Source organism: Suillus paluster (assembly GCF_016628075.1).
Source record: "Suillus paluster strain FC165 chromosome Unknown EDB91scaffold_18, whole genome shotgun sequence".
Lineage (NCBI taxonomy): Eukaryota > Fungi > Basidiomycota > Agaricomycetes > Boletales > Suillaceae > Suillus > Suillus paluster.
Window position 1 is genome coordinate 593,674 of NW_024537578.1, and position 24,148 is coordinate 617,821.

Consider the following 24,148-nt stretch of genomic DNA (forward strand, 5'->3'; position numbering starts at 1 on the left):
AAAGAAAGATGTGGAGAGACAAAGGAGGCAGAATTTTGCGAAAGTCCATTGTTTAGACTTGTTGATGTCAGAGCTTCAAACACTGCAACTGCCATCAACCGACACAGCCTTGCGCACAATTTAGCATTCACCAATTTTTCTGGTGAACCAGACGGCAAGGGAATACCATGGAGCTTTGTAATTTTGAATTAGAACTACATACATGCACTACTACTAAGATACTGAGAGAATATCAGGCAGTGGTCAGGCTGAGAGCAGCATATCAGAGTACAATCATAATGACAGGAGTATATCATTGAATAGCAGATACTGTTATGGGAAAGCCCGGCTTTCCAACAGTGCACTTGATAGGGTCAATCCTGTGTCCGCTTCATGGAGCACCGAGACGATGGAAGACTGAATGGAGGCTGTCCATCCAGAATGACTGACTAAAGGTTCAAAGAAGAAGCTAGAGTTGTATATCACAAGTGAAGATCAAGTTAGAGAAATACATGGTCTAACTACTTGGTATATATAGGTATCATCCTATAAGTTCAGGGTAGGCTTGGGTAACCAGAAAGCATCCCAACTAGGTAAGCGTCTATGTGAGTCATAAGGACTCAGAGATAAGAGTACCGGTTCAACGGTAAGGGTCCAAGGTATGGTACCGGCACAGCGGTAGGTGTCCAAGTCAGATAACACTATCTGTCATGATAAGCGATAGGATAAACAATAGTCAGTACCAGTGTATCGGTAGGGGTGATAGGGGAGAAGCACGCGGCTTCTATTGATCCCGGTCTAGGTTGGTTCCAGAGCTATCTTGCTCCGACAGCTGTCATGCCGTGCTCTGCAGTTTAGTCACGTGCTGGTGATGTCATCTGTCACGTGTTGTAACACGGTTGTGACGGCGACATTTGGTGGAGATGATAGGGGTCTGAGGGTCCCTGTAACAGATACACACAACAATGGTATACTACTAGCTACTTGACATCACAATGATTGAGTCCTTCTTTGACCTTTGCAACAGCCATCATCCATGATCAAAAATATTTGTCACCATCAGCCTAATCAGGGAATACCTGATTTTTGAAGTTTTGGTGATGACACATGCAGCCCACATGTCACGAATTCCAAATACAAATCATTTTTCGTTTCTCGGCTTTCCTTCAGCTACTTCTAGTTACTGAACCGGTCACGTGACTTCACTTCCCGTCACATCTTCACCTCTTCACATATCACCTGTTGTTTCTCTGATTGGTTCCCCAACTCCACAGGCTAGAACAATCTCGCTTCCAGAAGAAGTACCGGTCGGATCTTGGGCTTCTATTTAGTCACTGTCTGACTTATCGCTTATATATCATGATGTCATGCTCAGTCATCTGCAGTATCATATGACTCTTTTCTCATTGGCTGATTTCTTTTATACTCAGATATCTCCTATTCAATGTTATGTATATAAGTAGGTTAGTTAGCATAAGTACTCCTTAGACTTAACCTCTTCGTTTCCACACTGGTGGTAGACCTAGACATTCACGCTCAATACTATCTTGTTCATCATCATCTGTTAGGTACTGTGCCAGCTCAAGAGGCAGAGGGGTCAGGGCTTGGCTTCAGCTCTTGTGCTGCGCCCTTAGCTGAGTACGTGCCCCGAATTTGGAGTGGGTCTGACGTTGTCCGACGATAGGACGAGTGGACCACTTAGGTCCACTTTGAGGGTCGGGAGGTAAGAGCTACTAGCGGTGGACCGACTAGGAGTGGGGCGGAGAAGGCGGAGGATAATGGGGAGGGTGGAAAGGGGCTGGGGGAATGCTTGATAGGAGCAGAGGAGGTGGAGGATAATGTGGAGGGCGGAAAGGAGCAGGGGGAATACTTGATAGGGGCGGAGAAGTAAAGAGAAGACTTAGAACACGGCTCTAAGTTGGAGCAGAGGGTCGGAGGTGACAACAAGGTGAAACTTGTGTCCAGAGGAGGCAAGGTCCTACTGAGAAATCTCACAAGTAGTAACTGCAAGAAGACAAGTAATATTAAGACTGGGGAAAATATCTAAGTATAGGATATGTTATATACCTCTATGTATGAGGCAGTGATCAGGATAACTATGTTGCAAAGCTATGTACCAAGGATATAATTTGTAAGTACTTACACAGGCGAAGACATAAGTCGGAGCGGATATCAGTATGTACACGTCGGATCAGTGATTGAGCGGTAATAGGAATTGCCGGTGATCCCTCATGCTTTCCCTGCTTTCCTACCACCTCCACTCTGTCTGCCTTCCACTCGTCCCAGTCGGCTCCCACATCCGCTCCTATGGCTCCGCTCAACCGCCTTGTTGGTTACCATCCGCATTGTTTCCACTCTACTGTAAACTCCTTCCCCATTTAGATATATACTTTCCCCATTTGCACATAACCCTTACTTCCCAGATCACCAGTACTTTCTATAACCACTCAACTAACTGATCCAATGCATACATATTGATATCCACCTGTCATATCCCATACCTCCGGATCCAGAATTCCGGATCTACTCTATTAAAGTCCGGTTCTCCATCCTGCTATTCCGCCCGGCGCTCCACCTTCATCTCCGCACTCACCCCTAACTCCTTTTTGATTAGCTATTGCTCTGGTTACCGGTTATGTCCTATTCCGCTATGCTTACTGATCCGTCCATTCTTACTTCATTTCCGACTTCACTGCTTTGATCCGTTACACTTAGTAATAGACTTTCCACATGCTTCATACATAGCCCTTACCTTTGCTGACTGATTTACTTACATGATACCTACAGTATATAAACCCCTGTAATACTCCGGCACTCCTTAGTTCGAATATCATCTTAGTTCTGCTCATTCCTGCAATCTCCGGACTTGAGTCTCACCTCTTGTCCACCTCCGAGTCTTAGGGGTTAAACCTTAGGACTAATCCTCCAGCTCTACCTTGGGGTAGTCTAACCTCTGTTCTGTTTCTACTCCGGATTTCCATAGTAGCCTTACTCCGTCCCCACATAGTCTCCCGGAGTTCTGCCGAACTCCACTGACATTTGTCCTCTGGAACTCCCTGGACTTCCCCTCTGCCCACCAGAAATTAAGGGCACGTACTCGGGTAAGGGGTGCAGTGCACGAGCTGAAGCCAAAGCCCTTTGAGTAACCTTCCCCTTGAGCACGACCTTAACACCACCCCGACTTACATCAGGAAAACCACCAGTTCCTTTTCTAACTTAATTTGTCACTTAATGACGTGAAAAGTACCATTAAGTCATTTGAGTGAAAAGGCATGAACCACTTAATTAAGCCCACTCCATCTCTGAATTTTCGCTTATTTCACACTTATTTCACTTAAAAAACCAGATAAAGCAGCACAAGCCTTTCATAAAAATGGGGGCATACACGAGAAAGCATAAAATTAAGGAGACTCTCTAATGTAAAAAGTTGAGAGCCAGCTGGGGGTACAGGAAAAATGGCGGACATGTGGGGGAAAAAACAGTGGCGAAAATGATGATACGACAGCGGGATTCCACCAGCGGTGTAGAAGAGACAACATCCTACAATGATGAATGTCAGTTGGATGAAACCAGAATGACAAGTACTTACAAAGCATAGCGCGCTTATTGTCCTCCGACTTGTTGTCATTAAGTGAGTCCTGCAGTGATTCAATGGCATCATTTAAGGCAGTACAAGCACGTGCCATCTGTACTGTGGTCTCTACATACCCAGCAGGCTTGCTCGAGATAGATTTGATGAATGATGTGGTGACTTTGGCCCAGCGAGCTGCTGAAAACAAAAACAGGGCATTGATCATCTTCCTAGTGACCTTGTTGAGGACTTTCAGTAGTTTGATGACAAGTTTGCCTCTTGCACTGGATGCCAAGATATCTTTGACTTTCAAATTCTTGTTTGCGAACATTCCCAGGGCGCGCTCAATCTAAAAAAACAATAAATGCGAATTAAACCATCGTAAAATCAAACTTACGGCTGCAGCACAGATAGCAATAATGCCCAACATCTTGGTGGCACCTGTCGCAAGTGTGTGTGTGTCGAGGTCGGGAACCTCAACATACCCACTGATGGTGTTAAGATGCGCTGTGCCCAACAGCTGTAATACAAAGGGAGAATGGTATGTTGTGAGGGGACTTGGCTTGTCAGGGTCCTCAAATAGGAATGCATAGTCTGCAAGAAGGTAGGCGGCAAGTTGAACAGAATCACAGTCAGAGTTTCATGACAAAAAGTCCACAATAATGACCAGGCCTGTCGAGCTGAAGTTGCTGTGCCATTCAGAAATTCATTGCGCAGTCTAATTACGAGTACAGTCAGTAAAGCTCAATATAAAATAGTGAACTTACGAGGGAATGAATCACGCCGCCATGAACAATAGTGATGTTGAGCTCCTTGTATACTGCGTTAAAAATTAGCGCAGGCCACTGACAGCATCCTGAGGGCCCATCTTAGTCACAATCAAGTTTGTGATGTATAAATTTATAGGTGAGTGGATGGTCTGAACTTGTATTATTCATACTTGCTGATATTTGCGACTTGATTATTGGTGTTTCCCGACAATTTCTTTTTTCAGACAACAAGCACTGCCACTTTCCCATAGTGTGGTCCTTCTGGATCACCACAAACCGCAAGCACACATACCACTACTAGGAACCCTGCCGATGAATGATCCAGCCAGAACTCATCACCGACTCCACCCATTCACTCATCAGAACTCAGCACTGACACCCCCCGAAAACACAACCCAGATGAGGCTCGTGTAGTACTTACTATTAGACTGAATACAACTTGAACTTTTGCCACTTTTTGAATGGTCACAACTTGTGAATTTGAGCACTCCCTGAATTCACTTTTCTGTAGTACTTATTAGACTGAATACAACTTTTGCCACTTTTTGAATGGTCGCAACTAGCGAATTGAGCACTCGCTGAATTCACTTTTCAGAAAGTCTATTAAGTGTAAAAAGTGATGTTCTAAGTTTCATCCCTCAGAAATTAAGTGACATTAAGTAAAATAAGTCAAAAAAGCAGCTGGTGGTTTTCCTGATGTATGTTTTTCACCTGTGTCTACTTACAAATTATGCTTGGTACATAGCCTCGTACCAAGGACTAACTAGTCACTGCCTCCTACATAGAAGTATATAAAAACATATCCTGTATTTAGCTACTCCCCAGTCTTGATATTACTTGTCTTCCCACTGTCTCTACTAGTGGGAATTCTCCATAGGACTTTGCTCCCTCTCCAGACACAAGTTTACCTTGTTGTCACCTCCAACCCTCCGCTCTAAGTACTTACTCTTACCTCTCCAACCCCATCAATCTATCCCCTTACTCCCCTCCGTCCCAATAAACTTCCTCTGCCTTCCCTGCTCCACTCCTAGTTGGATTACCACTAGTAATACTTACCTCCCAACCCACCAAGTGGACCAAAGCGGCCTGCCCATCCTATTGTCAGACATTGTCAGATCTGCTCCAAATTCAGGGCATGTACTCAGCTAAGGGCACAGTGCAAGAGCTGAAGCCAAGCCCCGACCCCTCTGCTTCTCCATCCGAGCACGGTCTCTAACAATACCCATCCTTCCCTTGTTTGGCAACATGTCAAACCTTTTCATTGGCCAATCGCACACCATGGCCACCATGTGCCCTTTTTTATTTATTTATTACCTCATTGGGCAAGGCCAACTTGGCAATCACAGTGTGTCATGGTCACCTGCATGATCCCGCCCACTGCACCCATAATAAGTGAACAGCTGAACTTACCAGCTCCTAATATTGGGGGTAGTCAAGCTTCGCTGAATGTGTTGCTGGCTCCTAATACTTGGGAGTCACAGCTCACCTTGCCACCCAGTTCGAGTGCATGTTTTGGGCCGAAAAACCCTCCGGGTTTTTCCCCAAAAACTTTCACTAACCTCTGGTTGCACTGGTCACGAGTGCACGCCACTTTCTTCTCGTGTGGCACTTACTACTTAGCGCCAACACGCATAGATCACAATCACACGATACATCACCCTCTGAATTGTCCGCCCAGTGCGGTGCCGAACTCTCCGGCTCACTGGTGGATTGCATGGGAATGCACTACTCGCAGGCTATGTAGCTTCTAGTTATCGCATCACTGCTTATCTTTACGAAGTCAGGATTCGTTCGGCTTGCACAGACTTTTGGAGAACGAATTGGAGAATGGTTTGAGGCTCGAACCGAGCAAGCTGCCTAATTTTAGGACAGTCACCGTGCATAACTCTTCTGTGTCATCGTCTTGTGAGAAGCCGCTGTATTCGGAGGGAAATAATCATTCCAGGTAAACGACATAGGAAGAAGATAGTCCTTGATTAGTGAAATTATTACTGTGATAAAATGTTCGGAATACGTAAAGGGTAAATATTGCAGACAAATAAAAAAAGTCCATCGTCGAAAACACGACGCGCAACAAGCACATCAAGGGCGACAAAGCTTGAAACAACAGGAGAAACAGTCTTCCACGACTGAACGCAAGAAAGAATCAAGGAACGGAAGTATAGATGTGCGAATCCATGCACTAGTTTTTCATCCTGCGGCGCGTTAACGCAGCACAAGGATTTTCGGATTTTCTCGAGCAAGGGTCGAAAGGGCGAGAGGAAAAAGGGACCCATGCCAAAGGATGCCGAGGTCGAAGAAGGGGTGAGAGGCGTAAAACGAGCGACCTGGCGAGAACAAAACAGCAACCACTTTAAAGAAAACTCACAACTCAACTCCGAAACAGGTGGTGAATGGGGCCCAGAATGTGGATGACAAAGAACGCCCCAGGCGAAATGTGGAAGACAGTATCCGCTGAAGTGATGTCGCCTCGAAGAACCAGTAGCACCCAGCGCTAGGGACGAGTAGGCGAATCAAGATATGCGAGAAAAAGGAATATGAAAACGATGTGCAGACGGGAGAGCAGGCAACAGAGTAGAAGTGAAGCAGGGTATATGAAAAAGCAGAACAAGCACCGATTGCAGATTCGAGAAATCCAAGGGGAATAGCTGACCGGGGTGGCAGAGGGATCCAGGACAGCAACCAGCAGCGAAATAGGGGAAGGGATCGGGAGTACGGTGACAGCGCCTATGCAGTGAGGTCAATGGTCTTGCGTTCATCCCCGACCATCACATTGGCAGCAGGGATGGGGTGCCAGAAGCGACTTATCCATCGCTTGAAGCCCAAGTTTCGGGACGGAGACCCAATTCCCTTCGGTGACTGATGCGTGGGAGATGCGACAAGGGTCGCGTCAGGGGAGGCGGTGGCGGGAGAAGGCGATGGAGTGAACCGTAAATTCCTCGGCGTCGGACGACGCCTCTCTCTTTGGTCGACACCGCGGATGAAGGACTCGAGGCGCCGCAGAGGAACTGTACCAGAATACTTGTCGCGCGGCGGGACATCTTCGCCCAGAGGAGCGTTACGACGCATGTAGTGGCGGAAGGACCAGTTCGTTGAAGTATGGGAATTATCGGCAGCCCCAGAAGCCCAGTTGACCCGTGCATCGTCATCGGTCACCAGCGTAGAGGCAGTCGTTGTACGAGCGGGACGAGCGGCATCCTGCTCCTTCTTTTCCGAAGCTGGTCGGCGGGAGAAGAGCTTGACGACAATTTTCTGAAGACCTTGAATACCACTTTTAGCCTTGACTCTCCACAAGGCTTGCGCATGCCGGCGCTCGCGCTTCAGCGCCGGAGAAATGAAGTTGAAGTTGGGCAGCGGGTCGTTCGATGGCTCGCATTGGCCGAGCGAGATCGGAACTGTGGATGGGGAGTCTTGCTCTTCAACTACGGGGATGCAAAGCGGAGGAAGGGTCCGTTTCTCGACTTTCTTCCAATCACTAAAACCGTTTTAGCACGAGAAACGAACAATTAGAACAGACTCGTACATCGACGCGAAGAATGAGTGATGAAGCATAGCCTCATACGGTGGCCTACTCTTGACGTCCTTCTGAAGCATCTGTGAAGACATCAATAAGCCTGACTGAACAAACACGCGAGTAATACTTACGCTATGCAAGAGATCCCGTGCCTCGGAATGGAAGTCTTTAACGAAGAAAGGCTCAAATTCAATAATACCGTCAGCTATATGAAGACCATCAATCGTGGACCAAGGAGTCTAGACAACAAAGTGAGCAACAATCCATCGAAGAGTCTAAGCCGCTTACCCTCCCGGCGAGCATCTCGTACAGCATGACACCTACCGCCCAGAAATCAATTGCAAAACCGTACTTGTCGCCCATGATAATCTCCGGCGCCATATATTCTGCGGTGCCACAGAGCGAACTTGCAAGATAGGGAGCTTGCGAAAGGCTGGTGAAAGTGCCCGTGGGGTTGTAAGGAGAAAACGATTTTGGATTGTCTAGCGTGAAGACCTTGGCCAACCCCAGGTCTGCGATTACCAGGTGACCATGGGAGTCGATAAGGATGTTGGAAGGTTTAAGATCTCTGTGGATAATGCCTTGACAATGGAGATGATAAACACCGATGAGCTAATTTGGTTAGAACATATATCACAATCATAAGGAGAACACTCACAAGCTCCGCGGTGTAGAACCGTGCTTGATCAACTGGAAGAACCCGGCACGGATAAGTGCGAATAACGTCATGGAGGTCCCCTCCTGGATAGAACGCCTGTCATGGAGCATAAGCCAATTCAACCACAACACGTGTGATTACTCACAAGAGCTAGATAGAGGCACTGCTCGTCTTGGAAGCCCGCCTCGACTTGCATACAATGACGATCGCCTATGACCCGCTTCAGGGCATCCAACTCAACTCGAAATTGCTGAAGATCGCATAGAGCCGCGCCGCGCCTCCTAATTACTTTCAACGCCATGGTCTTGTTGGTAATCTTGTCTTCAACGCGGTAAACGACGCCGTTGGCACCAGCGCCGAGCCTCGCACGAACGATGAAGTCGCTGAGGCTGGTTTCATTCTTGAAATGGGATCGCGGTGTAACCGCATTTGCAGAGCGCGTTGAAGAGTTAAGGACCGTTGTTCCAGAAATATTCCGGTGTGACAGCACCACTGAATAGGCCTGATCAGGAGCATGGATAGGGCTCAAGATATCCATCGCCTATGCACCCTGTAAATATGTATCACTGAACATGATGAATTTTCACGTACTTTCTGGTCTCTCGCGAAGAACGCTTCGATGAAGTCCAAAACAAACACCCTTTTCCTGATGTCGAGTACGTCCGGATCGTGGTACGCATCGACAAGGCCTTGAAGCGCCTCCATCTCTCCAACGGCAGAATCGGGCATGCCGGAAAGGACAGGCGGAAGGATACCGGTCGCAGAAATCATAATACTGGCACTAGAGGGCCACGCGACGATGGCAGCAGCGCGACCACCAGACAGCGCAGGAGTAGAAACAGACACGTCATACTTAGGCACCGGAACGCGGTTGACCTTGTTGAAGGCAAAAGAGTCCTTGCTTGACTTGATGCTAGTCCACACCTTGGACAGGGACTTGGCCTTGAAGGTGTCAGAATGATTGGCGAGAACAGATATAAAGAGCACTTACTGGCTTGGTGAAGAGGCGTTCGCCGGCTCGGCCTTCGTAGAATACTTGAAGAGCAACCATAATGACAACTTGATATAGATAAAGAGCGTCAAGTGTGGAAAGAATGTCGGGGATGCAGCAGATGATAGAAAGAGCGGATAATAATTTTCAGACACAAAAGCGGTCTTTTATGCTTCTTGTCTGCCCCAGGCTGAATTGCGACGAGTAACATCTGGGAGCCACAGTCGAGACAGGAATTTGGATTCTGACTGATCGGCTGGACTCGAAGTTGGTTTATGGAATGAAACAAAAACATGAATTCAGGATACTCACCACTTCGGTATATGGTGTCATTGAAGACGCATGTAGGATCGGTCCAAGACGTGCACTTGAAAATTCTGCTCTAGACTGCGCGTCCCACAGGGAATAATAACATAGAACATTCAATGCAGAGCAAAGGGGATGAGTAACTTGGACGAACGCGCTCGCAGGTTCAGTCAGAGTCGTCCCAGCAGCTCGAAGATCTCGCCGAGATCCCTGGACCACTATAGGAAGTATAAATCAACTTGAAGGACCGACCAGAGCAGTGCAGTAGGGATGCTGCACCATCGTCTCGGGACAATATGCGCATGAGACACGACTGCCTGGTCGAAGTTCAGTCGATCAGTATTCCCGAAAATTTTGGGGATGACTTACCTGCCACTACCAGTAACCAAGTATGTAGATCATTCATAGTACGACAGCAATACGAGAGTAATCGCGACCAAGGACATTTGCCAGGTGCAAACGGTCACATCCATTCACGAACAACGCTAATGCAACTATTTAGTAGCACTTCGATAATCCAGCGTCTGCAGGAAATGCTGGAACCTTCCAAACTATCGAGACAAAGTTACAAGCGGACGCCGAGCGACGAGAACACATTGTATATCTGCTTACATAACGATCATCGAAACTTTTTTGCAGTCATCAAAGTCCCATTGCTCTCAAAGACCAAAGCTTCAAAAATCCTCAGCAATGGTGACCCTAGTCTCGCTACCTTCCCTGCCTCCATCTTGGACCCCGCCCTCCGAATCAGCCTCCTCCATTTCCCGTAAGTGTCTCGCCATGATCATACCGGCTTTGTCCACTGATACCATATCCTCACCCACGCAGCCTTTGTCCAGCGCAAGCTCATCCCTGCAGGCGCTGCCTACCTTGCCCACGTAAAACGTGCACTTAACAACTTCACCTTTGACGAGTATGACCAGCAGCTCGAAGAGGAACGGAAGCGCCTCGAGGAGCTTAACGCAGATGGCCTGAATGGGGAAGACGACCTTGGTGTAGGAGAGGAGGAGGAAGCTCCCGAACTTCTTCTGCTTGACCCCAAGGAGTGGAAGGTACGCATAATAGCTCGTTTTACTGTGATCTAAACTCTGAACATCATTCGCAGAAACAAGATCATTATCAGGTCCTTGGATTGTCACATCTGCGATTCAAGGCGACCCCTGCGCAAATAAAAATTGCCCGTACGTGAGGGACTGCTGGTATCTTCATAGTTTCTGACGTACTGCTACTCCCTAGATCGCAAGAAAGTACTAAAGCACCATCCAGACAAGAAAGCAGGCGCATCGCACACCACAAACGACGACGCATTCTTCAAATGCATCCAAAAAGCCAACGAGGTTCTCACAAATGCTGAACGGCGGCGCCAATTCGACTCTGTCGATCCCATCTGCCTATCCCTCGAAGAGGATGATCCATCTGCGTCCGACTTCAAAGGCCGAGAACAAGACACTACGCTCTTTTTCGAAACATTCGCGCCTATCTTTGAGAGGGAGGCACGATTCAGCAAGAAAACGCCCGTGCCAATGTTGGGCGAGAACGAGGACTCAAAGGAGCACGTCCATGCTTTCTATGATTTCTGGTACAACTTTGACAGCTGGCGATCATTTGAATACCTAGACAAGGAGGTAAACGAAGGAAGCGATAAGTAAGTGATAGGAACCCTGAGATTGTGCCTGTCCGGCTCACGCACTTTCCGCAGTCGTGATGACAAAAGGTACACTGAGAAAAAGAACAAAACTGAACGCGCTCGTCGAAAGAAAGAGGACATTACCCGTCTGCGCAATCTCGTGGATCTTACACTTAATCTTGATCCTCGAATCAAGCGAATCAAGCAGGAGGAAAAGGAGGCTCGAGAAGCAAAGAAGAAGAACAAGGGCGGAATGAGCGCTGCAGAGCAAAAGGCCAAAGCGGAAGAAGATAAGCGTAAAGCTGAGGAAGAGGCTAAGATGAAGGAGGAAGAAGACAAGGTGGCACGGGCAGAGGCCAAGAAAGCAAAAGCTGCGGCAGCAAATGCAGCCAAAAAGGCAAGAAGACAACAGCGCGCCGCGGATACCGATGAGGCTGCGCCGTCGTAAAATTATCCAGCCAGTTGTCTCGTACTGATACCATGCGCATTCGTACTCTCACCATTCTCGGGATGTCATAAGTTTTCAAATCACACTTTGGCAATTCTGCATGTACTAAAGGTACCATTCTTTTCTGATAACGGGCTTCAAAAGTGTGATGTACCTTGTAGGATGGGAGTTCACGAAGTGAAAAGAAGACACTGTCGTCGAATTCCAGGTGTCATAGTTTTCTATCCCAGCTCGCTAGAACGTCTGGAGCCGCCACCCTGGCACGCCCCCAGAGTACAACAAGGGGGGACGTTGGTGCAAGACAGATGGGAACCTTGGAGAATGGCAGATCAGTGATAGATTGGAATCTCGCGGACGGGGTGACGGTGACGGTGACGTCAGCCAAGTATCGGACCACCGTCACGAAGATTCATGAGGAGAAAGATGCGATGTCGAGTCGTGATTGACATGATTGAAGGTGACCGATCAGAATTGATGAATTGGGTCGCCTATCTCCGAGTTGCGCAGACCACAGTAAGATACGAGGAGGTCATTTGAAGTTGTATATCATCATAGAAGGTTTGCTATGAGGGGCCGCGCGCGCGATTACGACCCCAGTGTTCCAGGAGATTATTCTTGAAAGTGGCGATTCCAAGTAAGGTGTGAACTATAGTCGACATTTAAAACGCGGACACGCGGGAAAACCACGGAACACGAGTCTCAGCGGTTGCCAGTGAAAACCCAAAATACAGTGAAACTCAGCAACAACCGGACCTTTAGCAGAAAGAGCTCAATCAGCGGATGGGGCATGCTAGTGCTTGTTTGGTCGTTTATTATTCTTTGTTTGGATTTGGTGGCATAGAAGAGATGCGAGGAGGTCGATTAAAGGGATGGATAACCCGGGCCTGTCAACGCTCGTCAACAGTCTTTTTCTTCTTATTTTATGGTCCTTAAAGACCTTCTTGTCTTCGTACCAATGTCTCTCATATCCTGCTAACCTACACTTCACGTCGCGGGCGGTGAACCACCACCATTGGTCCGGGACGTCCCTTGATTTTTTTCTTACCAATCGCTACAAACATGGTAGGATGCCCTCAACCAATCGTGTTTATCATTATGTCTTCTAATCCATTCAACTTTCAGGTTCTCCTCAGTGATAAGAAATACGCGTGGTACGTCTTTCATTTCGTCCTAGCACCCTAACGTATCCTCAGATTAATCACTCTGCAGTGAAACATGCATAAAAGGGCATCGCTCATCTGCATGTAAACACACCGATCGTCCCCTTTTCGAAATTAAGAAAAAAGGTCGTCCAGTCACTCAGTGTGAGCACTGTAGAGAATTACGCAAAACAAAACAAGTACACGTCAAATGTTCATGTGGATCTCAAGATCAAGGCGCCCCTGGCGCCCACGAGGCGTCCCACAGCAAGAAGGGTACGCCACATCCGTCACTGAATTTAATCTGTCTTATCTTTAAGGCCCCTTGTTTTACTTTAGGGACACCGAAGTTGCCGGTTACTGCTGCGTTTCCTCATGGCCTTCCTGAGGCCCTTGAAACGCTAGCTACTTTGCTGCCGTCATCGGACGACTCAGACCATAGCGGTAGGCCCGAAGCGCCATATTTTCCTCGCCATCATTTCAGTATTGACTTTCTATAAGGTGAAACCTCTCCAACTGGCTGTAGATGTAGCTCCAGTGGCTCGTGCAACTGCTGTGTCCCTCGCAAGCCTGCCACCCGTCGTCGCTTCTCTGGCGCAGAGCCTCCTAAACGAGACAAACATCATTTAGACGCCTCAAAACACAATCATGACACCACATCTCCTCCTCTTTCATCTCATGTCTTAGCGCGCATTGCTGAGCTTCGTCCAGTACTTCCAAGACCGACTCACAGGCAACTCCCTCTTGATGGCTCTTTGCATGATCCATCTTCAAGCGTTCCTCACGGTCATAGCATCCGCCATCACAATTACGACTACAGCCCTTACGGTCGCGCTTACGGGTATACTCACTCAGATCACCTTCACGATCAAACAGGGTCGCCGTTGAATGGTGATCCCCACACGTTTGCTGGGCGTCCTGTTTCATCCCCACAGCCAACTCTGGGAAGTCAGCCGGTACCAGATGCCTGGTCGTCTGTTGGGGCCTTCCCCTCTGTATGTGCCTGTGGTGACTCGTGCATGTGTCCTGGATGTACCTTGCATAACAATCCATCAATCACTGGAGCTGCCTATGCCTCATGCACCAACCCGTCCACCTGCGCCTTCTGCCTCGATTGCACCATATTGTCCATCCCAGCAGGCATCCCACCCCCTAACATTGACTCTTCCTCTGATCCTTCGCAATCACAAGAATTCGATGAATGGCTCAGACAAGTCGCACTAAGCCCTGGCGCCTCAAATCCGCAGCCGAACTTCAACCCGTATGAATTGTCCGTGCCGCAAACCCAACCCTATCAAACCGGAAGACCGCGGATGCCTGAGAATCCGTCGAATCCGTCCCGATCGGTAGAGCGTTGCGGTGGGCAGTGTAAATGCCCTCGGAATTCTTGTACCTGCCTTCCGGATTGTTGTGGATGCTGTCAGGGGTGCCAGTGTGATAACCACTGTAATGATGGACTGTCTCGAACGACGTTTGCGGTATCTGGTGAACGGGGTTCGTGTTGCAGAAAGGCTGAGTCAAATACGAGCACTCCTTCAGCCGGGAGGCGCCTCCCTGATTTTATGGCTATGACGAATATGCGCGACCAGTTGTCTGCGTCTGGGGTGGGCGCTGGTAGTCAAGGGTACTATGGTCAGCAGGGAGCATTCCTGGATTACTCCGAGACTCCAAGTCGTTCATCCTCTGGCTCGTCCCTGTCGAGTCGTATGCCTTCGAGACCTCCGTCCGGACCGGTGAGTACCGGAGGTCTCCTGGTCACAAACTTCGACTGATCTGCAGTGTTTATATCGTCTAGGGTTCTAGGCTGATGGGGCAGAGTAGCCCTTCCAGTAGTAGATCGCCGCAGTCGCACGCTGGTTCGGGGAGTACCCGCGGTTTCACCGCCTATGCGGAATCTGAAAGGGCTCGTGGAGCTGCGCCGTACTCGAACTATAACCCATCGCTGGACGCAATGCGCTTCGACTAGGAAAGTCTTCCGCGGAGTGAATTTTTATGTATTTGATGTCGCTGTCTTCCTTTTACTTTTACGTTGTACTCATCTGCTTCTTGTGGCTCGCTGCTCACTGACGGACATGCAGTGGCCGTGATTGCCCCCTTATCTTTTTTTACTTTTCATATGATTTTTTGGTCTTTCTTGACGCAATGTTTTCAATGTCTTGCTCGGTGAACGCGACAGAGACTCATCTAGAACGTCTACAGAGCTTTTTTTACCATATGTGACATTCTTGTACGTTGCTACCCCCGCAGATATTATAATTATTCATCATTAGCAAGCTTGTACGACGGCGTTCACTCAGTGTCCCCAGATGAATATTATGTTAATTGAAGTCATAAAACATCCATTGGGTCTTCCTGAGGATAGGTCAAGTTTTCTTTGTCCTGATTAGCATCACTCTCCGCTTCTGAAGACCGCAACTGCTCCGATAAAACACGATTGTGGTTCTCTACGTCAATCTGCGAAAAATCGGGTGAGTGTTTTGACATGTACAAACAATGCTGGGCATACCTTGATCGGCGGAGGCCACTGGAGATCCAGTAGCTCTGCGCCTTCTGGTAGGGCCCTCGAATACAAAAGGAGGTATGGTCCTGCACCGAGATGCAGGCCTACCGAATCCTCCAGCACATTGTCCTCGGACACCTTTTGGGCGTGTGAGCTTCACGGCAGACACGTCATCGAGGCCTCACATACCTGAGTAATGGATGTATCCTCTATCCTCCACCACGCACCCTTCTCTTGCACATAAGAATAGAGGTGCTTCCTTCCGTACAAACCATTGTGGACTAGTACAACGCGGAGATCATACTACAGACGGATTAATGAATCATTCTGGCCGAGGTTCGGACGTGATTCGGTAACTTACTCTGGCGCGCTGGAGCTCAGGGCAATCTAGGAGCGTTGCTGCTCGGTCACGCATCTTCGCAATATTGAAATTCGCGGCTGTGAAGGGTGGGGATGATAGTCAATGGCTCGCCAAGTAGAAGTACGTGCGCCCTACCTTCGATTTCCTTCTCTATCTGAGCGAGGACGCTCTTTAGTTTGTTAGCCGTGATCTGGGCGACTCGAGCACGTTCGTCGTCGTCCTTTGCATCTGCCACATTCTCGTAATAGTATATCGATGAACGCAGGTCTGTTAGCGTGTCTTTGTCCTGCGAATCAGTTTAGATTAGCGCAGGGGACGATAAGCAAGGGGCAAAGCACAAACATTGAAGTGAGTCAAGGACTTGTTATGCAACACTAGCTTTTGAATGTCTGCATGAAGTTCCCGCTGCTGTTGCCACTTGCTCTCTGCAAGCTCAACGTTTTCCTTCAAAAACTGGTCGAGATAGATGTGCTTCGGGTATTTAAATGGCTTGCGCTCGCCGATGACAGTGCCCGAGCGCATGAGATGAAACGCAATCATCTCCGAGGACTCGAAAATAACCTGGCGTTGCTTGGTATCATCCTTTCGAGTAAGCTGCGCAGAAAGGCGACCGACAAGGTCATTCGTATCGCTCGGTCCAAGTGCTTCGACACGGACAATGGATGCATCTTGCAGGAGCTCCCCGGGCTCCTCGTCGAAATTGCTGTTCCCATATTGGAACTTGCATGATGCGCTGTCTAGGCATCATATATCAGTGAGACACAGAAGAGCAGTCGATGTCATGTAGTACTTTGCCTGTCCAGTGCGAATAAATTCACGGGAAAACACTTTGTCGAGGGCACCTGCTACCTTTTCGAAGAATCCTGGTTCTCCATTGATTATGACGCATACAACCAGCTCAAAGGAACGCACGATAAGATAGCTCGCCCGGCGGTTGTGCCGGGTTCGACCAGGGCTCAGGCTTAAACCCCTCGAGCACCTCATGAGCGTCCAAATCCTACAAGCTTTGCAAGATCCATATTGGTGAATGTCTCGACGAGCTTCCACATGAGGAGCTCTTAGGCACCGTCAGCAAATGCTATCGAGTAACAGTAAAACACATTTACCTGGCCCATCTGTTGGGGGTTCAGCTTCCGTTGCGCCTTCGGGAAGAGCCGGTCTCCAATTAGCAACGCGTTCACGAATCTGCGGAACATAGAAGAGCGCCTGCAGAATCAGAGCTGCGTAGACCATCGTGTGTTTCGTTGGACGTAAAGTCACAGGCCTGCAGGGATGTCTTTAGTAGAGGGAGATGAATAAATTAGAGACGTACCAGCCTTCCTTCCGCCATTGCTGATCAAGGGGTAAAGGCTGGTATTCGTCGCCAGTATCAGCCTGCTCAAAGCTAGCTTGTATAGCGCGGTCCAGGTCGTCTGCGGCAGCATCACTCTGCTGAATACAGCATCAATGCCAAAAAAAGCAACATGAAGCACGGACTGGCCTACATTGGAAGGCACCATCGCCCAATTAGAATCAGGAGGCCGCTCGCTCGGTCCAAACTTCGGAGCCTCTTGGGAGGCGGTCTCGAGCGACGCTTTCAAAGCGCGAGATAACTCGTCGCTGTGGTCGTCGTCACCCGTGAGGTCGATATTGATTGGTGAGTTCGGGCGAACAGCAGAAGGAGGTAAGGGTCTGGGCTGGTTTATCTCCATCTGTGAGTGCGACGTCCACAGTGACGACTGCGTCTCCTCTCCCCTGTCGCCCTCGATCATGGCAGAGGCAGCCTTCTCAACATCGCCATCGAATTTTCGTAGAACGCGCCTAGCCACATCATGATCCACGCCTCCGTCCATCAAGGTGATTAAAAGGTCAATGTTATTGGACTCTTTCGTATCATCGTGATGGTGCATACTTGGCCAACTTGCGAATGGATAGGTCACCAGCAGAGTGAAATGTGCGTTAGTAGAATCCTGCCTGCAGTAGTCAATTGCAAGCCTTTGGCTCCGCAGTGTTGATGGTGGATATCTGAATCCATATCAGGCACCTACTAAGGCGCCCATGTTTTGCAGATTCTTCAAGCTTCAAGGCTATGGAACATGAGTTATATATGCATCGGCCATTCAAATCACATATTTACGTGTCAAAGGCTCTAAAGAACTCTAAGGTATCTCTCGGCATACATTTATGGAAACAAAGCGTAGCGAAGTAAGGATATAACACATAAAAGACGTAGAGCTATAAAGAATCCTCTCGAAGCGGATGATACAGACAGGTGAGGAGGATGGCAGAAAGGATACAATAACTGAATGGCGACGGCGGCGAAAAAAAACACCAAGGGTATGTGAGATAGGATGTAATACATTAGGTAGTGAGAGAAGAGGCGCAGTCCGAAAAAAGAATGTCTACTTAGTACTATGTACTTGGTGTCCGTTTGAGTAAGTGGCACAATCTACGTGATTGAATTAAGATGCAGCAGAATTATCTGCCCGAGAGTGTCAGGACATCGCTCTTCTTCCATGACGCAGAAAGCTCACTGTAGATACCACCACTATACTGCCCGCTCATGAACATGCTGTCCTGCTGTTGCGGCGGGTGTGGCTGCGGCTGCGACTGCGGTTGGCTATAAGTCATCCCCATCTGCGGGAACGATGTATAGTCGTTCCAAAACTCTGGATACCGCCCTGTCCCAGCGTGTTCATATGAACCAGATCCGCTCCCATGCACAGCCAGCCGCGATTGTCCTTGATGCGAAGTTGACGACGAGTTCCCCACCCGACGCTCATTAATCAAGCCTGTGCTATACATTTGCGGAAGCACAGACGTAGAAAGTGTGCCCGGAAACGGGAGGTACGATGATCCATCAGATGACCACGGATAATACGATGAGGACTGCGAAGTTGGCATAGGTGTCCCCGCAAAGTCACCATGATGCCCCGCAGCAGTCTGCTGGGCATGACCAACATCATGTGACGTTCCGCTGAACTGAGTCGATCGCCAGGTGTTGGCATATCCTTGCCCCGACGCTGGGGCGTGAGGTGAGTTGCTTGGCGCTAGGACCTGCAGCTGCGAACGCTCGTAGGCATCCTCTGAGTCCACTGAATGCTCGGCTGTCCGCTTCTGGCGCGCCTGAGAAGTAAATGAAAGGCGCGCTTGACTAGAATTCAAGGGATTTGCCATGACGTTTGAGCCTCGAAGAAGCTCATGTGCGCGTGCTGCGGAGGGCCAGACAATTTCCATGTCTTGCAGCGCATCCATGCACTTGAACAGACCTATCCGGGATTGAGGGTCATTCGGATAGATGGACACTGAATATAGAATGAGTGCACGATCATCAAAGAAAACCAAACGACGACCTACAGCTCGTGACATGCATGATACCCGCCGTGAAGATGTAGAAACAAAGAAAAACGGGTGCGCGTTGCAGGGAATATTTTCCCCGATAAGACGATACTGAAGTCATTTCACGTAAGGAATCATTCAGAGGAAATAAAATAAAATAAATACCGATAGAGGAGATGTGATTTGCAGCACCCACGCAGAGCTCATAATGTTTCTTGCTCGTCGCACACGCTTCTGTATCGTCCATACTATCCGATTTCCTGCAGAAGTATTGACATCACAGCAGCGGAGGAATTTCAGAGTACTCACCTTTTACTTAGAAGATACACATTCCTTATGCTAGACGCCAAGTTATTTCCAAAGAAATAACAGACAAACGAGAGTGCACTCACAATGGGCGATGTAACAGCAATGTCGTACACCAATATTGCATGTGCAGCGTCAAAATATGCGGTGGAGCATTTACGTCCTGCTTCAATTGCAAATGCTCGGGCAGGTCGAGATACCACTTGTTCAGCAGTTCCTCAAGTTGTATTGATTCATTATACCGAGAATTCACCGGATGGATGGCATAGATCGATTGTACAATCTTAGAAAGGATGGTTGCTGAAACGTAAACTCAGCTTTGGGCACTAGATGCGTGGTCAAATGAAGGTGCTCACTGAGAGACGCAGTCGCATTAAAGCAAGACAGTACTGCGTCCGGTTATCGAACGCTTCATCTCTGAACTAGGCGGATATCCATGTCCGCGGGTGTCCGGCGGCAACGATTCATGAGGCGTCCACAACTCCAACTCCTCCACCTGAATTAAAAAAATACCTGTCATCACACGGCATCAGAAACAATTTACGGCACTCCGTACCTCGTCGTCGCTCGGCAAGAGTGTGTCGTAATCCCGCTCGAAGATGGCAAGTGGCCTTCCGATGTACGTACTCACGTACCCATCGAGTACGACACATCCCCACCATATCCGCCGCCGCTCCTGTAGCTCCCGTGGGCCGAACAAACGGCCAACATCCGCACGAGCCCACCCATCGGCTGCGCGATGCATGCCGAGGTCCTGCGCCATACGTACCGCCATGCCTGTGTACACCCAGGCTTGTGCCATGGCACCAATGCCAAGTTCTCGGTACCCGAGTAATAGGAGAGCCTGCACTGTACTTGGCAACGAAGATGCATAGCTGCTGTCGAGAAGTGTCTTGGCGACATTAAAGTACTGATCGCCTGCAGTCCACATAGGAGTTGGGTCTCTGGGCGACACTGGCGACAACGAAGGAGGAGAGGAGGGAGGGAGGGAGGAAGATGGTGAATAGCGTTCCGCAATGGAAAACATGCTAAGGAGTAAAAGCGGAGAAACATGGCGGCGGGCACGGTGGAAGGGCGATGGAGATTTCGAACCCTGACCATCTGACGTAGGTGATGGCGTGTTGGCTGCAGATGATTCCTGATGTCTGACATAGATATTAGTGGCAGTCGGTAAAAAAAAAATGTGAGGTAGCACCCACTCCTTGAAAGCCTCCCAGAAAGCCTCCTTGTGCAATACCGGGAATGTCGAATGTACATAAGTAAAATATATCTGTAATAAATGTTCCTGAACAGCTGGATCAGGCATGACGTTGCTTAGATCTCTATCCATGATAGATAGACCCGCCAAGGAAGTATTGGTCGTGGTCGGGCTTGCGGCAGAATTCGTCAGCGCATTAACGCTGGGAATTACGGGCGAAGTCGAATCTCCGGCGGATGAAGGGAGTGGTGGCCAGACACGGGCCTTGGGGAAGCGCCTGTGACATGTGAGATATTCGCGCGGTATACCGGCGGATAAGCAGCTCACCAAATGCCGCCTTCATTCCGAGCCTCCTCCTTCGCATTATACCCCAATAGGTAAAGACCACTTGCCTTTCCGTGATACCGGACTTGTTCGTCCTCGTTCAAGGAGAGCTGACCTACAGCATCCGCAACATCGTCTTCGTCCTCAGAGTCTGTACTGGTCGGTGCATATGTTTGCGAGTGCTCAGAGAGATCCGGGGATGATGAAGAGCCAAGCCGCAGGCGTTGACGGCGTCCGTTGTCGTCGAGTGAGAGAGGTGGTGAGGTTCTAGGTTGCGAAAGTCGGATCGTGTTCGAGTTATTGAGGGAAATGGCACCAAGTGCAGGTGGGCGAGAGCGTGATGAAGACGGTTGGGAGAGCGATAGGGATGAAGAGAGAAGAGATACAACCCGATCCTGCCATTCATTCGAAGGGCTGTAGAAGAAATTTGATTCGACGCTGTTGAAAAACGAAGAATTAAACTTACTGTGTAGACTGTAAGTCAATACCACTACCCTCCTGTTGTAGTGGCAGCATTAGGGCGTGGTTTAGCGCTGCCGCCTTTTCGTCCTTTGACACCGTAGGAGGAGGCATCAACACGATTGAGGATCTCACGAGCAAGAGCGTCCTGATTGAAATTTTATTAGTACGTGTATTCAATCAGATATGTACGTCGTCAGCCAACAAAGATAAGAATGATTGCGTGGTGACATGAAAAATAAACAGCTTGAAATAACCAAAGCGCTTGTGAACATGTCGAAAGTGCAAAATTCATGCATGCAAAACCAGTACATAAAGAACACTGACCTGTCTCAGAGTATGCAACACATCATCCAGCCCTGCAGCGCCGTCTCTTGCTGGACGTCCCCTATCTGCTTCGCCATCACTGCACAAATTCAGTTAACATTAAAATAATAAAATGACCCAAACGCACTTTTCGCCACGCACTGCCTCAACGGCGAGGAGAACGCCTAGAAGTGCTTCTGTTTGGTGCAGCCGAGCTTCGATGGCGTCAATGTACCCCTTAGGGGGGCCGCGCTTGCGCGAGGGTCCGAGGAATGTACACGCTGCAGATTGACGGACGTAATCAAGTCAGGAAATGACGGGAGCGAGACATCGGGACATCGTGAGTATGAAGCATAAAGATATTGATGCGCGCCGAAAAGTGATAACCGACGAGGTAATATGTAGAAGATCGTCAAGATGCGATGGTACAGATACAGGGTGTTGTTGGTGTTCCGGAACGCCAGTCACACGTGGCAGGATGTAAATATCAAAGGCGGCGGTTGCGAAGGCCACAAAAGGGAATTCATGACGGTTTGAGTGGTTTGAAGAAGGTAAGTAACGAAAGGCGACCGCATCAGGGTAGCGTCAGGTGGCGTTGATATGCATGGACACCGAGGGGCCGGTTGAAGTGACAAAAAAGGGGAGAGCGGGGCGATGAGGAAGAAAGAACGAGAAAATATGATCAGCAAGTTGGCAATTATGTGGAATTAGGGAGACTTACGCGTCCCGAGCATGATACAGCTCTTGCAGGCCTCACCATCTCCTGCACGCTCGCACTTGCATTTGCTCTTACGGCATTGATCGCAAGCTGAGATATGACAAGGCACGAATTAGATAGATATATGAAACGAGTAGGGACATACCTTTGCTACTCCTCCTTCTAACGACTCTATCTGAGTGGCCAGATGAGGTAGTAGGCAAGCCAGAGGAGCCTGGAAGATCTGCCAATTCGTCGCCATCGTCGTATTCGTCTGGGAATGACAGTCCATTTAAGTCGAGGGGGGGATTACCTGAACGTTTACCAAGCCATGAGTCGTCTGGGTGTGACATGTTTCCGAAGCGGTACGGACGGCCTGGTATTGTATTAGATGTTGTAGTAAAATTAGGGCCAAGATGCGCGGTAGTGGGGGTTGACGCTGATGAGGGAAAGTGGAAAGAAAATGCGTGGGGTGGTGAGGGTGAAAGATCAAGATAAGGTGAAGACGAGACCTCCGATTTTACAGACTGAGAACGTGTAGAGTTACTCCCTGCACTAGTAGGCGGATCAAGACCGTAACGAGGAATGGGTGAGTCTAGTACATAATATGCATTAGCTGGGATGGCCATGGCAGAAAGGGAAAGAGAAAGAGAAAGATGGGGCAGGTGTAGGTCTGAAGGAGGTCAGACTTGAAATTCAGGTCCTGTATTTCATAGATTTCTCGATCACCGTGCCAAGAAAATAAGTAACAAGTTGATCTACAACTTTGGAGGGCTCGCTCATGTAAATCTATGAGCTGTGTCACATTCGGGGCAAGTACGACGGCCGGACTTCAACCCTGAAGTACTTTCTCCTCGGAACGGAAATCATCGACCCTTGAAGCCCATCCCCGCTTTTTACAAAATCAATTGATCACTCACCGATTAATCACTGCCCCAATGTACGTTATTTGCGAGAGTCGTGGCCCAGAGAAGGTCGACCTTTGGATCTTCAGTCTTCTAAACTCCAAGGTAGGTAGTAGCATCTCTTCCTCACAACATGCGAATTTCCTACTTATTACAGTGAAATCCAGCCCCCCTTACTCCCTCTTCGCGAGTTTCCCACTGACATGACGCATGGGTAGTCGCATACTCATCCGCTATTATTAGATTTAACGAATATTCGGTACCATCCGTTGAATATTATGTGGAGAAATTAATTGTCTCTAGAGTTCACCTCCCAAGTCGCGAACTGACCGGCATACCCTCACCGCTCTTAGATACCCTCGACCAAGTAATGCGTACTATCGGATCGTTCCAACCTCCGACGCTCTCCAACAGCGCATTCAACAAACACATCAATTTCTTGTGGAGAGGTGCCAAACTATTGCCGGCTAGCACCGTTTTGTACGACTCTTTAAGGAATTGTACCCCATCGCTCACTACTAGGCGTCTCACGAAATTAATTTCTTGGCTACCACGCGACTCTTCGCAACTTGAAGCTTCGCACCGCCTCCGAGGCTCCGCAATTTTCGCACTTCAACTTGAACAGGAGTATTCCGAGGATATATCATCTTATATCAACAAAGATATCGACTGTGATATCTTACTAGATTAACTACTGGAGACTACGATATTATTTGCTCTACTTCAAACTTCTATCCTATTTTAGCCATTCAGAAGTTTGTTGACACCTCC

At 48.7% G+C, this 24,148-nt stretch overlaps 6 protein-coding genes across 6 annotated transcripts; 2 read left to right on the forward strand and 4 right to left on the reverse strand.

Moving 5' to 3' along the window:
- Nucleotides 1-3,393: 3,393 nt before the first annotated feature.
- Nucleotides 3,394-4,672, reverse strand: EDB91DRAFT_1081114 (uncharacterized protein; the record flags this gene model as incomplete). The annotated part of the gene is made up of 6 exons (XM_041315344.1): nt 3,394-3,519; nt 3,569-3,617; nt 3,688-3,899; nt 3,948-4,070; nt 4,318-4,395; nt 4,613-4,672. 6 exons carry the CDS (start codon nt 4,670-4,672, stop codon nt 3,394-3,396), a joined length of 648 nt encoding a protein of 215 aa, XP_041178624.1.
- Nucleotides 4,673-6,821: 2,149 nt separating this feature from the next.
- EDB91DRAFT_225307 (kinase-like domain-containing protein) lies at nt 6,822-9,899 on the reverse strand. Its single transcript, XM_041326521.1, has 9 exons — nt 9,796-9,899; nt 9,484-9,739; nt 9,084-9,434; nt 8,638-9,033; nt 8,493-8,588; nt 8,123-8,446; nt 7,966-8,073; nt 7,844-7,914; nt 6,822-7,795 (listed from the first exon to the last, which is right to left on the reverse strand). Exons 2-9 carry the CDS (start codon nt 9,541-9,543, stop codon nt 7,048-7,050), a joined length of 2,154 nt encoding a protein of 717 aa, XP_041178625.1. The 5' UTR covers nt 9,544-9,739; nt 9,796-9,899; the 3' UTR covers nt 6,822-7,047.
- Nucleotides 9,900-10,479: 580 nt separating this feature from the next.
- On the forward strand, nt 10,480-11,976 carry EDB91DRAFT_1346260 (DnaJ domain-containing protein; the record flags this gene model as incomplete). Its single annotated transcript, XM_041325884.1, has 5 exons — nt 10,480-10,555; nt 10,618-10,841; nt 10,895-10,970; nt 11,026-11,434; nt 11,489-11,976. 5 exons carry the CDS (start codon nt 10,480-10,482, stop codon nt 11,862-11,864), a joined length of 1,161 nt encoding a protein of 386 aa, XP_041178626.1. The 3' UTR covers nt 11,865-11,976.
- Nucleotides 11,977-12,959: 983 nt separating this feature from the next.
- Nucleotides 12,960-14,775, forward strand: EDB91DRAFT_1051162 (copper-fist transcription factor; the record flags this gene model as incomplete). Its single annotated transcript, XM_041313593.1, has 4 exons — nt 12,960-13,015; nt 13,074-13,279; nt 13,343-13,447; nt 13,505-14,775. 4 exons carry the CDS (start codon nt 12,960-12,962, stop codon nt 14,773-14,775), a joined length of 1,638 nt encoding a protein of 545 aa, XP_041178627.1.
- Nucleotides 14,776-15,331: 556 nt separating this feature from the next.
- EDB91DRAFT_1247238 (uncharacterized protein) lies at nt 15,332-17,753 on the reverse strand (the record flags this gene model as incomplete). Its single annotated transcript, XM_041322786.1, has 12 exons — nt 15,332-15,457; nt 15,510-15,641; nt 15,693-15,806; nt 15,865-15,941; nt 16,000-16,150; nt 16,207-16,597; nt 16,655-16,727; nt 16,777-16,834; nt 16,866-16,921; nt 16,971-17,128; nt 17,177-17,292; nt 17,349-17,753. The coding sequence occupies 12 exons, from the start codon at nt 17,751-17,753 to the stop codon at nt 15,332-15,334; spliced, it is 1,857 nt and encodes a 618-aa protein (XP_041178628.1).
- A 175-nt stretch (nt 17,754-17,928) lies between these two features.
- Nucleotides 17,929-23,555, reverse strand: EDB91DRAFT_1125783 (fungal-specific transcription factor domain-containing protein). Its single transcript, XM_041318412.1, is given in 16 exon segments — nt 17,929-19,196; nt 19,348-19,442; nt 19,492-19,521; nt 19,575-19,788; nt 19,845-19,877; nt 19,897-19,984; nt 20,045-20,633; nt 20,688-20,963; nt 21,014-21,424; nt 21,477-21,508; nt 21,567-21,617; nt 21,797-21,875; nt 21,924-22,056; nt 22,497-22,583; nt 22,639-22,785; nt 22,846-23,555. The coding sequence occupies 16 exon segments, from the start codon at nt 23,099-23,101 to the stop codon at nt 18,322-18,324; spliced, it is 3,396 nt and encodes a 1,131-aa protein (XP_041178629.1). The 5' UTR covers nt 23,102-23,555; the 3' UTR covers nt 17,929-18,321.
- Nucleotides 23,556-24,148: the final 593 nt, after the last annotated feature.